We start from the raw sequence: 12,125 nt of genomic DNA, 5'->3' as shown, positions 1-12,125 counted from the left end.
CTCCAAACTTCTAAAATGTTCATCCAGGAAAGGCGACCTCTTTGGAGATGCTGCCCACTTGGGTATGCCTGTCCCCATGATGCTGTGTTTTCCGTGGAGGCTGTTCACTACCTTAGGAGATCCTTTCCCCATTGGCAGGTTGTACTCTGGTTGCTGGTGGAAGAGGATGCAGAGTGGAGGAGAGAGCGCTGGGACAGAAGGCTGGACGTGCCCCTTCTATGTTTTTCCAAGTCTTGCTTTGTTTTTAATGGCAGGCTGCTGGGCCAAGTCATCCAGACCCTCCTGGACCTGAAGCTCTGGGTGAACCTCGAGTCTCCAGTGACCTACAAAATGGATGACATTCCCATGGCCTCCTGGCTGTTGGGTTTGCTCTCTCTTATCCTTGTTGTGATCATCAATGAGACTGTCAAACTCCATGAAATCAGGTAAGGGAGCCTTGCCATGAGGTCTTGCTTAAAGGTAAAGGTAAAGGTAAAGGGACCCCTGACCATTAGGTCCAGTCGTGGCCAACTCTGGGGTTGTGGTGCTCATCTCGCTTTACTGGCCGAGGGAGCTGGCGTACAGCTTCCGGGTCATGTGGCCAGCATGACTAAGCCGCTTCTGGCAAAGCAGAGCAGTGCACGGAAACGCCGTTTACCTTCCTGCCGGAGTGGTACCTATTTATCTACTTGCACTTTGACGTGCTTTCGAAGTGCCAGGTTGGCAGGAGCTGGGACCGAGCAACGGGAGCTCACCCTGTCGCGGGGATTCAAACCGCCAACCTTCTGATCGGCAAGTCCTAGGCTCTGTGGTTTAACCCACAGCGCCACCCGCGTCCCAAGGTCTTGCTTAGCACTCTCCATAAGAAGCTCCCAAAGTTCTCCTAGTGCTTTGCATGACATGGTCTTGATAATCCTTGCAACCACTTTGTAAGGCTGGCCTGCCAGCCAATATTATTTCCATGTTACAGATGGAGCGTAGTGGGCTGGAGAGAGGGAGGGAGAGGCATGGCTAAGGCCAGCTAGCAAGTTCATGGCCAAGGTTAGATATGAACCAGAACTGCTCAGCTGACAATTATCTCAAGTGCCTTATGCTGTACCAGCTGTTGGGTGCTTTTAGGCCATGCTGGCATTTTGAAGTTGATGTGAGAACCACTCCTGCTCCTCAAGAAGGAATGATAAGCAAGAGAACCCCATACTTGCATCTCCTCCTCCAAGGTGCTATCTATGATCACACCACACCTGCAGGGTAATAACAGGCCAGTGAAAGATGAATGCAGCCATGTTGCTTGCTGTGTGAGTGGGTCATGTTGAAGCATCTCTTAGCTACATCCTCTCGGTTGGAAGACTGCCGCTATGGACAAGGCAGACCTTGCTGGGTCAAATCACAAGAACGCCATTTTCAACACAGCGAACCAAGTGACTCTGCAAACCCACAATCGAGTTGTGTGGGGGAACGTTGCTCTGTGGGTTTGCTACCCTCCCTTTCTCCATTTATTTTAATATCCAAAGGCCCTGATGAAACCCCTTCACCTTCAGGGCCCCTCTGCCAATGGGAGCTGAACAAGTCATAGATGACATCCTGTTCCGCAGCTGAGTTAACTGTTCCTGTGCAGTGCAGCAAACTTCCTGGTATCTAAATCAGGGTTCCTGGAAGGATAAAATTGCCACCTGACATCTCTCTGACCCCTTCCCTTGAGATGCTGTTGTCTTGGCAACAGGGAAATACGCATTGAACTGCCTGTTTTTCTGGCTGCCTCTCAAAATGGTTTTGGGGCACTATAAAATGTCAGTAGCTGGATCAAGCAAGGGCGGGATACTCACAGTAGCCATCTCCTCTGGTTTGTCTTTGGCATTTGCTCATGGGAGATTCCCTCTGATCACAGAAGCGCTGTTCTTAACGGCTGTAGGCAATGGCTGCATGCTGCCCCACTGCTCTCCTTGGAAGCATGAGAGTCTTTTAATTAGCACGATATTTATTTGAGGGGAGGAGAGAGCGAGCTGTTTTACAGCTGTCATCACATCGGCACCCAAATGAGCCCAGACTAGGTAAAAAAAGCATTCTGCAACCTGACTTACCTGATTAAAATCTTACAAAAAAAGAAGCAGGTTGGTTCATTTTGTATATCTCTTGTTTCCCGTGCTGTGTTGCAAATGAGTCTGGCAGCTAGAAGAAACATTTTAAGGCATTTTTTAGATGAAGGTGGGAAGGGGAGAACAGGCCTAGGTTTCTTATTCTGCAGCCATAGGTGTCTCCCCCCACAAATGCTTTGCCTGCAGCCCCATTGGGATTGAGCCCTTTGAAATTGGTGGGATCTACTCCTAACTTAAAAGTATGTGTAGTTGCATTGCAGGGGGTTGAACTAGATGACCCTTGTAGTCCCAACTCTACAATTCTTTGATTCCATGATTCATTCATTCTCTCTCTCTTCCCAGGGTTCGTGTACGTTACCAGAAGAGGCAGAAGCTGCAGTTTGAAACCAAGCTGGGCATGAATTCTCCATTTTAATCCCCACAAGTAGGACGTGCCCTGGAAGGCCTGGGGGCTGCATGTTCCCTTCTCACACAACCTTGCCACCTTGCTGAGAGAGGAAAGGAAAAAAGCACCCAGCCTCATGTGTGAATCCCTCTGGTCAGTGTGGATCAGAAGAGGCCAACCCCAAAGAGCAGGGAGAGCTACATCTTGAGCGCTGGCGAAGATTCAGTGCCTGGCATGAAAGCGTTGGTGGGACATGAACGGCTGCTTTTCCTTCTTTAAAATTTATTTTTTACACCTCCTTCCCTTGGAACTCCTTGGGATCCAGCAGATTGACACCTTGGATTGAAGAGCAAGGAATTCTCATTTGACACTCCCCACCCCCCGCCGTTCATAATTTGACTAGGTTATTTCTCTTTGTCCTTCTTGCCCCCCCCCCCGACTTCCCTGTCGATCTCATCTGTTCATTTGTTGCAATGCTGCTTGCCCCAGGGCATTCTGGGTATAAGCGCTGCACCCACCCAGGAAGGAATAGGAGCAGCTGGCCTGCTAGCTGGCCCTGCAGAAGTACCTTCCCCCCCCCAGCTGCAGTCCCTGTGACCCACAGAACAGCCCTTCGCCTGGAGGCTGCCCTCTTGTGGAAGATGAAGCAGAGGGGCAGGATGCCAGGGAGGTTTGCTGCTGTGAGTACAAAGGCAGCCCTTCTCATTAAATACATCTGGGATGTAAAGTATGTAATAACAGAGTTAATAGGCCAGACCCTTCGCCACCGTCATGAGAGCATCCTTTTAGGGATGGGATATTGTGGATATACCTCAGCCCTGGCCACGTTCCATAAGGAGGCTGTCTTTTAGTGCTTAATACTGAAAGGGCTGGGTTTGTGTGTTTTTCTTGTACACCCACCCACTGTTTGATAAACCTTGTGAGTGACCGAGGTCTGAGAGGTCATGTGGTTTTCTGTGCTTGTACGGGCATGGAAGACAAAGGCGTGTGGGCCAGATCTGAGTCTGGATTGACGGATTGCTTGATCTTTCACTTTTTCTTCATTGAAAAAGTGCTGTGTCTACAAACCGCCTCTTGGCTGCTTTGAATGGAGGATGGCAGATGAGGCTGGGCATAGTTCCTCTCTCATATCCATAGGCTAGACTTGGGATCTTGGTTGCATTTTGTGCTTGCCCCACTGTTTTGGAGCATCGCTGCTCGAGCCTGGCTGGTTAAGTTGGAGACATATAGTATAGTATCCCATGGTCTGTTTCCTTAAACACAGGGAATTAAGTCTGGGTGGATTCACCACGCAGTGCTGGGAATCTGCATCGTCCTCAATCCACCCTCTCTCTTGCCTGCCAATTTTAGCCGTGGTGGATAAACTCAGGCTGTTGCTTTTGGCGGGAAGAAATCAGAACTACCTCTGTTGGCCAACCTCTGCTCTATTTATGGACAACTCCAGGGACAGCTGCCTTCTCTGCAAGACCAATCACTTAGATAACAGGGCATGTGTTGTTTGGGAGTAGGTATTTTGGGCTACTGTGGACGGGCTGTTTGAGTATTCAGGGCTCCATGGGGGATCTGCTCTACCTGGAAGGGTTTTGGCCTAGGCAATCCAATTAACCTCATCCTAGAGTTGTTTAAAAGCACTGACCCACCCTAGCATGGTAGTTAGAAACTTGCCAAGCCCTCTCTTAAGGAAACAAGGGCAAATCAACCTTTTGGCGGGAGGGATACTTTTATCCTTCCACAGCAGACAAAACGACATTTTACTTTGCTAGATTAGAAAAGAAAAAAATAATAGGTTTAGGCCTGGCTGGAGGTAGTGGTGATGGAAGGAGAAAAGTGATACCTGGAGGATTTTAAGAAGCTTGTAGTACAGCCTTCCCCAACCTGCTGCGATCCAGATGTTTTAGGTGACAACTCCCATTAGTTGCAGACATTTTGGCCATGCTGGCTTGGGCTGGTAGAAGACACATTCCAAAACAGCTGGAGGGCATCAAACTGGAAAAGGTCGGTGTGGTTAAGGTCAGAGGATGTTCCTTTAAGCCCCCCTGCACATGGCAATGTTCTCAAAAGCTGTGGCATGTATGCTGACTCCAGCTGGCTGTGACTGGGAAATCGGCCAATATCCTATGTTTATATTTTAAAAAGCGGCTATTGTTTAGAAACTGTTTAAAACACGTTCTCCCTCCCACTTTCATCATTGCTGTTCCCACGTAGCTCAAGGCTTGCTGCCTTCTCACTTGGTGTGATTATGTATTGTATTGCTCCCCAAGGGCAAAGAGCATTGGGGAATGGGCTGCGTTTCACCTCGGTGCTAACCAGCAACAGTCCTCTCCTAGTGTCAGAATTGCCACTGGCTTCAGTGGGTCAGGATTTGCACCCCTAGCTTGAGGCCAGCGGTGCTTGGCATGTGTCAGTTTTGGGTCTCTGGTCCCAGGCTAAGTTGTGGGTGGTTTGTGCAGATTTTGTATTTGGAAACTGGACTGATTTGCTTTGGGTGACAGACACTTGGGTAGCTGCATTTAAGCAACTGCCTTCGTCCTCCCCTCGTTCTGAACCAATTGGGAGTCCTCGATGCCTAAAAGCTGTTTGCCGCAATATTTTTTCCTTAAGTGATTTTAAAGCTTTACACCTGATAAACTGTCTCGGGCAGTTTCCCTGCTAGACAAGGCACTTTCTGTAGACTTTTGTCTGTGGTGGTTGATCACGCTGAAAAAGATTCCCCTCCCTGCACTTCACGCACTCTTTCCCCTCCTCAATTGTACTCCACTGGAGTCAGATAATGAGCCTTTTCAATGGCTTTCTCTTGAAAGTCCATGTTGCCTTGCTGCCTCCCCCACCCCTCCGGCCACTCCCTCTTCCTCCTCGTCCAGCCAAGGCGTCAGAAAGGTGTGAGGCGTATGGCTTTAGGAAGGAGTTTCACCCATCCAACTGTTTTTAAATGGTGTATATTTTATATTTAAACTTTTCTGGGGATGTATGTAAAAAAATAAATAGATTTGTATGAAAACTTGTAAATTGTACAAAAAGGAACAGAGCACCTGATATGAATGGCAATAAATGATTGTCTTTGATACAGTAAATTTTTGAGAGGATTGGCATTTGTGCTTTGTAATGTATGCTATCTCAGGAATCCTTATAACAGTCTTGTAAAGTAGACCAGAATTCTTACAGATTGGTGGGCAGGGGGCAGCTTGTCTAAGGCCACCTATTGACTTCATCACTGTGGGGAGATTTGAATCAAATGCTTCCTGGCTTATCTCTTCCACACTGGCTGTAATCCTATGCAAACTTAGCTGGGAGTAACTCCTACTGAACTCAGTGGGGCCTACTTCTGGGCAGACATGTATAGGTTTGCACTGCCAACTGCTAAGCTATGATATCTCTATCTCCATGATTTTGTGACTGTGCTGGAAAATATCGGCTAACTGGTTTGAGTTTGTGTGACATCTTTGTTCTTTGGTAAAATCAGTCCAAGCCCCCAGCGTTTTCTTGATCAAATACTGCTTCCTCCTTCTAGCTGACAAGAAGTTACATGCTGAGATGCAGAGATAGATGAGGCAAAATAGGTTCGAGCAATCAATATGCTTTGCTAATGGAAGTGATGGAGGTTCTATTACTGTGGCTAATATTACTTATGTCTTTGCCAGCCGCAGACATTGGTCTGGTTCGCACATTAAACCATAGCTAAGTGCAAACAAAGCTTTAATGTGAGCATGTGGTGTGCTGCTGCAAAGGTCATGAGAGTGTTCCTGTTGTGCTGTGGACATCCAAGCCCAGGGTTGTGGTTTGTTTCTCTACCCAAGCAAAGCATGAACAGTAATCAGGGTTTGTTCCTGGCTTGCTGCTCATGATTTGGTTGGGAAAACAAACCATGAGCTCAGGTTCGGAGAATCACAACAAGCCAAGCTCTGGCTCGTTTCATCTGCAGTGCCACAGGAACAGAGTGAGACCTTTGCAGTGTGCAGTAGCAAATTGCACATTCACATTAAACCTTCATTTATTAATCTTAATTTGTTTGGATGATATGCAGGCTGGACCTGTTATGGCTGATTTTCACTTAAGTATTGTGTACATACACCTTAGTTGACATGAAGGGTACTTTTATCTTTCTTTAAAATACTGGAAAGTAGGTGCCCAGTTTTTTCCTTATGGCTCCTTTTGAATATTTGAAGCGGCACACATCAAGTTTTGCACACGTAAGGCATGCTCATATTTTTGAACTTAGGTAGCCATGTTGTTGTTTAGTTGTTTAGTCGTGTCTGACCCCATGGACCAGAGCATGTCAGGCACTCCTGTCTTCCACTGCCTCCCGCAGTTTGGTCAAAGGTAGCCATACTGGAGTACAAAATATTCATTGAGCATTGATATTTAGTGGTGTCTGAAATGACTTCTTTTTCCTGAGGTTGTGACAGCCCTACTTGATACACAATGCATCTGACTGTTCAAAAAGAGGAGACTCAGCAAGCCAAGTACATCTGTCAAAAGGGAAAACGATTCCCAGTGTTTAATACCATAAAGTTTCTGTTTATGTTAGTTTAAAACAAGAATTCATGATTAACACAAACAGACTAGATGATTTAAAAACTGCCTGGCTGGTGTTTTGCCTGGACTAATTTCCCTAGGCCAGTTCCTGCTACATAGAGCAGGTGGGGCCAAGGCTGGTTAGACACAACTGCATCCATACATAATTTACACAGCATACAATATATTTAAAATAAAGAACTAGCTCTTAAAAAATAAGCATTTTGGACAAAAAGGGAAGGGGGAATTTTTCTCATTAGTGATCACAAAGAACAGCATTTTACTGCCCCCTAGTGGCTCAGACAGTAATGTGGTTCCACCCCCCCCAACTCTAAAATACAACAGCACTCTGGTTAGTAAATATACAACAAATCCACATTTAAAAAATATATACATTTCTTTAAAAAAATTACAGTTTTATCAACAGTGGGGGGGAAAGGATGCATCCCAAATCAACTACTGTGAAATCCAAACCTCTTTTCAAAAAGGCTTAATGAACTTTCTATAAAGTGCCACTGGTTGCAGCATTTCTTTAAAAAAATATTTTTTAGCACTAGTCATCAACCAGAGGATGACTAATCCACTTGACACTATGGATAAAAAGAGAGTCCAAAAAAATAAAGAGAAACTACATCTATGGCCAAGACACATTAATAGGCTCCATTGTAGCCTCTCGCTTTTTTCCCTTCGCCATTTGGATTTCACTTCCTTGCAAGTGGCTCAATGCTTGCCACTTCATGATTCACTACTAAGAAATCAAAAGCGATGCACATTCTGGCTCCTCCAGCAGAGCCCTTTCCCCCGTGATGCCCAGAGGATCTGTTGCCTTAACTTTAAAACTGCTGAGTTGCCCTGTCTGCCTCAATACTTGGAAAAAACTGGCAGAAGTTTTAAGTCTGTGATATACATGGTCATCTTCATTTTGGACTTAAAATAAAACTCGCTTGGGAAGCTGCCTTCTACAGGGTCTGACCCCTTGGTCCATCTAGCTCAGTATCACTGGCAGTGGCTCTTTTAGTTTTTGCCAGCCTTACCTGGAAATGGTGGAGACCGGACCTTTCTGCATGTGCTGTACTGCTCAGCTACAGTCTCTCTGCCATATCAGTCACGGACGAGTTCTAATCCGCCTGCAGCATGTAAGCAGCAACTATTACACTTTTCTTTTCCCTTCTCTTCCTTCTGTAGGCTGCCTGATTGGCACCACCTTGGGCATATTTACAAAGGTAAGAGCCCCCTCATCAGAGTGGAACTGTCCCTAGGGAGGAAGGAAGTGGAATGCCGTGGGGTTGCAATTGGGCCCTTTGTCTGCTGCACTCAGTTGTTGGTAGGGATGGGCTCACTTTGGACAGGGAGATAAGTTACAAGGAATGGTCTTTGGAAAGGCAGTTTCATCTTATAGCCCAAATGCTGTCTGCTTTAATTTCTATTTTAAGATCTACGTGCTTCGTTCCCTGCTGGAAAAAGGATAGGGAAGAGTATTTGCAACTAGGAAAAGTCACTTTTTATGCTACAATGGAGAGCATGTTCAGGATCCCTTGTATTATTTTTGCCACTGGAGGGTGCCATGCACTGTAAGCCACCCCACCAATCAGCGTTTTCCTCCCAGATTCTACTGAAAGAAAGAAAAATGGAAGACTATTTTCTCTCTCCACCAACCCACCCGGCCCATGCGATGAATGAGACCCGAGGTATTTGGGAAAGAAGGTCAAGTAGTTTTCAGTTCCCCTGAAAAGTGTGTCGCCCTTGAGCTTATTTTACTTTTCTGGGAGCCACAGGCTGTGCCAGCTGCTTTTGGAGGTCGAGGCAAAGATGGGGCAACGTGCGGGATTTAAATCCACTCGGATTACACGGTCCTTCCTCTGCTGACAACGTTGGGGAAAGCAGCAAGGCCCTGTCTTGCTCTGGAAGCTGCCAGGCTTACCAGTCCTGTTCCCTTTTGTCAACTTGGCCACATTGAGCCTCGGCCCCTTTGCGGATGTCACTGCCCTAGGGAAACTGACACATTGTTGGCATCGTTTGAAATGACAAGACGCAGGAGTAGGGAATGGGCTGCTCTTTGCAAGAAGCATAGATGTCTGTAGCATTACGTGGGAAGGAGGCCAGGGTCCAAGGGAAGCTCTCAGTAGCCTCCAGCATTGGTCTGCCTCCCTTGTGGTTCAACGTTGCAGGCATTCAACCAGCCCTTCTTTGTAGCTTCAGTGCTGATGTGGGTGGTCACTGTTTAGAGGCCTGGCAAGCATCTGGTGCCCTCTGATGGAAACACCAAGTTGATGTGTGTTCATGCACTCTTGCCCAAATATATTTGTCCAAGAAATGGTCTTGGAGTGCAGTTGCCTCAGGCTCGAAGTTAGCACTCACAAGAAATCAGGAAAAGATGGTAAAGTGCCTGGAAGGAGAGGCCGATGAGTAGTCGTGGGATTTCTCCCCAAGCTGTCCACGTCTCATAAATGGTAGGGTAGAAGGATGAACCTGCAGCAACATCATCAGAGAAGGAAGCCCGTCCTCAGTCCAACATGGCATCCAGCTGCTCTGCAAGGTCATCAAACATGTTGCTGATGTCTTCAAGGATGTTCTTGGCCGAGTGTGCTGTCCCATAGTTGCTGGGGGGACAAAGACAGGAGAATTGGTTCGTTTTGGGTGCAAGGTTTCAGGCAAGAACTGACACCTCCTCCCTCACCAGATCTGAAGTCTTCTTCCAAGCCCTCTCTTTGCTTGGAGGGCCATTTCCTGCACACTCTGAGCAGTCCCATCTCCCCACCCTTTCCCTGCCACCCAAATGGCTTGCTAATGCCTGCCTGTCTCTTGGTAAAGGCCGGGAAGCAGGAACATAATCCGTCCCATTCTGAGACAGCTATTTCCTGGTGCAATACAAGGTACAGTGGTACCTCTGGATATGCACACCTCTGGTTGCGTATCCTTCGGGTTACGCACACGGCAAACCCAGAAGTATTTTTTCTGGGTTTTGCCACGCATGCGCAGAAGCACTCTACCAAGCTGCGCACGTGCGCAGAACAGGCACCTCCGGTTGCGAATTCCTCGGGATCTGACTGGAGCTCCGGAACGGATCCTGTGCGCAACCGGAGGTACCACTGTACTGGTTACTATTTTTAAAGGCTTTCACCCACACCCACCCCCCAGCACCATTCCCCATATAAGCCCAACCTATATTCTTCCTGTTTTATATGCCCCCAGCACCTGAAGTGAAGACACCTATGACAAGGGAAACTGCAGTTTCTCCAAGGCTGCAGAATAGCTGCCTGAAGAAGTTCAGGGCAAAACTTTTGTCTCTCTCTGGAAAAAATGACATCCTCCAGATGGGAGAGGTCATTGTGGCCCAGGGTTGCGCCTGAGCTCATTTCATTTCACTGCTGTTTGGGTGGGAGAGTTGGTGGAGCTTTAGAGGAATGACAACACCCATTTGCATATGCAAGTCTTCACCCAGCTAGGGCAATATGTATGGAAGTCGGCTTGCACATGGTCCCTAGCTGGACCAAGGCAGATGTATCTGAAATATGCATGTGCCTTCTTCATAAAGAAGAGGGGCCTTTGTATTCTGCACTTTGGATAAAGACCCTGAAGGATGCTCTGTTCAGGACAGGCACCCTGCCTGCCCTCTCTCCACATCCAAGCAATGCCTCACCTGTCTGCCTCCTCTGCGTTGATTTTCTTTTCTGCCGCTTCAAGCGTGGATGCCAAGGATGAGTTGGTTTGTTCCAGCCTTTGCTGAGCGTGGATCATGTCCGGAGATGCACTCAAAGGCCTCATGGCGAGGGGCACCCCAAAACTCAAAGCGGGTTTGCTGCCCAGCCCCAGTTTCATGGGGTAGGGACCCATCCCTTCTGAAACCATCTCTGTGGCTGCCCAGGGAGCGACGGTGTTGCGGGAGTTCTGCAGGACTTGTTGGTAGATGGTTTTTGGCCCTGAAAACACCAGCTTGGTAGAAGCAATGGATGTGTGCTTGGCCGGGACATCTGAGGGGGAAAAAAAACCTTATGTTGGGTATTCTGAAACTTGACCCACTTAGTTTAAGGAAACACAGCCTAGTTCCGTCTCTTGAAATGCAACCTCCCTTCTGGATCAGCAACAGCAGGCATTCCTACCATTAACACCTCATGCTATTCTACACTCTCCCAGCAAGTGTAAGCTGGAGTACTTCTTCTGGAAGTAGCCCTTACTTCTGGATTTGCCATGCTTTATTCATTCTTGTTTCAAAGAGCATCAAGACGACATAATTCCAAAACTGTAGCCTTTCCCTTTCCATGTTTTCTGCACTCCCCGTGTTTCCTCCCCAGACTTGATTTGCAGCAATATTTAATACTGAAATGCAATTTTATACTGAAAGGCAAAGTGGTATTAAGGCTTGTGACTTTGGTTTAAACTCCATTTGCAGGGTTCAGTCCTTCAGTTACTTCATATTGACCAGCAGGGGGGGGGGGGGCAGAATCAGTGACTTAATTCCTTTAAATAGCTTCTCTGAATTGCCCTGTATCAGTTCCTTTTCCTGGAGGGGAGGGCTGATTTCCTTTCCCCTCCCCCTCTTGGTAGTGAAACATCTCTACAATTTTTAAAGAGCAGAAATCAGTAATGAAAGATGTCCTGTGTAAATAAACGGACACAGAGTAATTCAGAAAGAAACTATTCAAAGAGAAATGATTCTGTAAGCCTCCAGCCAGGATCAATGAGGAGGGGGGGGGGCGTGCGTGCGTGCGTGCTAAACCTTCAAATTATGAACTTTTATTTGAAATATCCAGGCACCTTTTGCTGAATGGAGTAAAGATTATGGAAGGATCTTGGCCACAGGGAAGGACATTGCTAATTAATATTGTGCTACGTAAAATTTTATGTGCGATTTCCATTTCAATTCCACATCAAACTAATTCTAACTAAAAATACACGCTTAAGCATCGCTACCACCACTACCCTGTAGGCACTTCCCTATCCCACTGGGGCTATGGAACCGTCACTCCCTCTCTGCGAGTGAGACTAAAGCAGTCATGAAAATGGGTGGGTTACAGCCCTCTCTGCTTCCTCACCCTCTCCCACCATTTCCTCCCAGCCCAGACCTCTCTCCACAGCCTCCAGTGCCCTTTCCCCAACCAGAAGCAGCAACAGGGTGCTATCCCAGTTCTCTCCCAGCTGTAATGGCCCTGAAGAGC

The 12,125-nt window shown here is 47.2% G+C and overlaps 2 protein-coding genes across 13 annotated transcripts in view; one reads left to right on the top strand and one right to left on the bottom strand.

Annotated features, from left to right (window-relative positions):
- The window catches only part of TMEM94 (transmembrane protein 94), a 74,360-nt gene extending 68,832 nt beyond the window's left edge, over positions 1–5,528 (top strand). For all 7 annotated transcript variants that reach the window (XM_081185086.1, XM_081185083.1, XM_081185084.1 and 4 more), the window contains 2 exons: positions 255–425; positions 2,415–5,528. In XM_081185086.1, coding sequence (XP_081041212.1) covers positions 255–425; positions 2,415–2,487 — 244 coding nt within the window. In that variant the 3' untranslated portion in view covers positions 2,488–5,528. The remainder of the gene's footprint in view (positions 1–254; positions 426–2,414) is intronic.
- Positions 5,529–6,918: 1,390 nt separating this feature from the next.
- CASKIN2 (CASK interacting protein 2) overlaps positions 6,919–12,125 on the bottom strand; it is a 100,087-nt gene continuing 94,880 nt past the window's right edge. For all 6 annotated transcript variants that reach the window (XM_081185076.1, XM_081185074.1, XM_081185075.1 and 3 more), the window contains 2 exons: positions 10,610–10,940; positions 6,919–9,569 (listed from right to left, as the gene is read on the bottom strand). In XM_081185076.1, the coding sequence (XP_081041202.1) occupies positions 9,473–9,569; positions 10,610–10,940 (428 nt within the window). In that variant the 3' untranslated portion in view covers positions 6,919–9,472. The remainder of the gene's footprint in view (positions 9,570–10,609; positions 10,941–12,125) is intronic.

Source organism: Podarcis bocagei, assembly GCF_964188305.1.
Source record: "Podarcis bocagei genome assembly, chromosome: 2".
Taxonomy (NCBI): Eukaryota; Metazoa; Chordata; class Lepidosauria; order Squamata; family Lacertidae; genus Podarcis; species Podarcis bocagei.
Note: the sequence above shows the minus strand (reverse complement) of the source record. Positions and strands in the feature narration are given on the sequence as shown.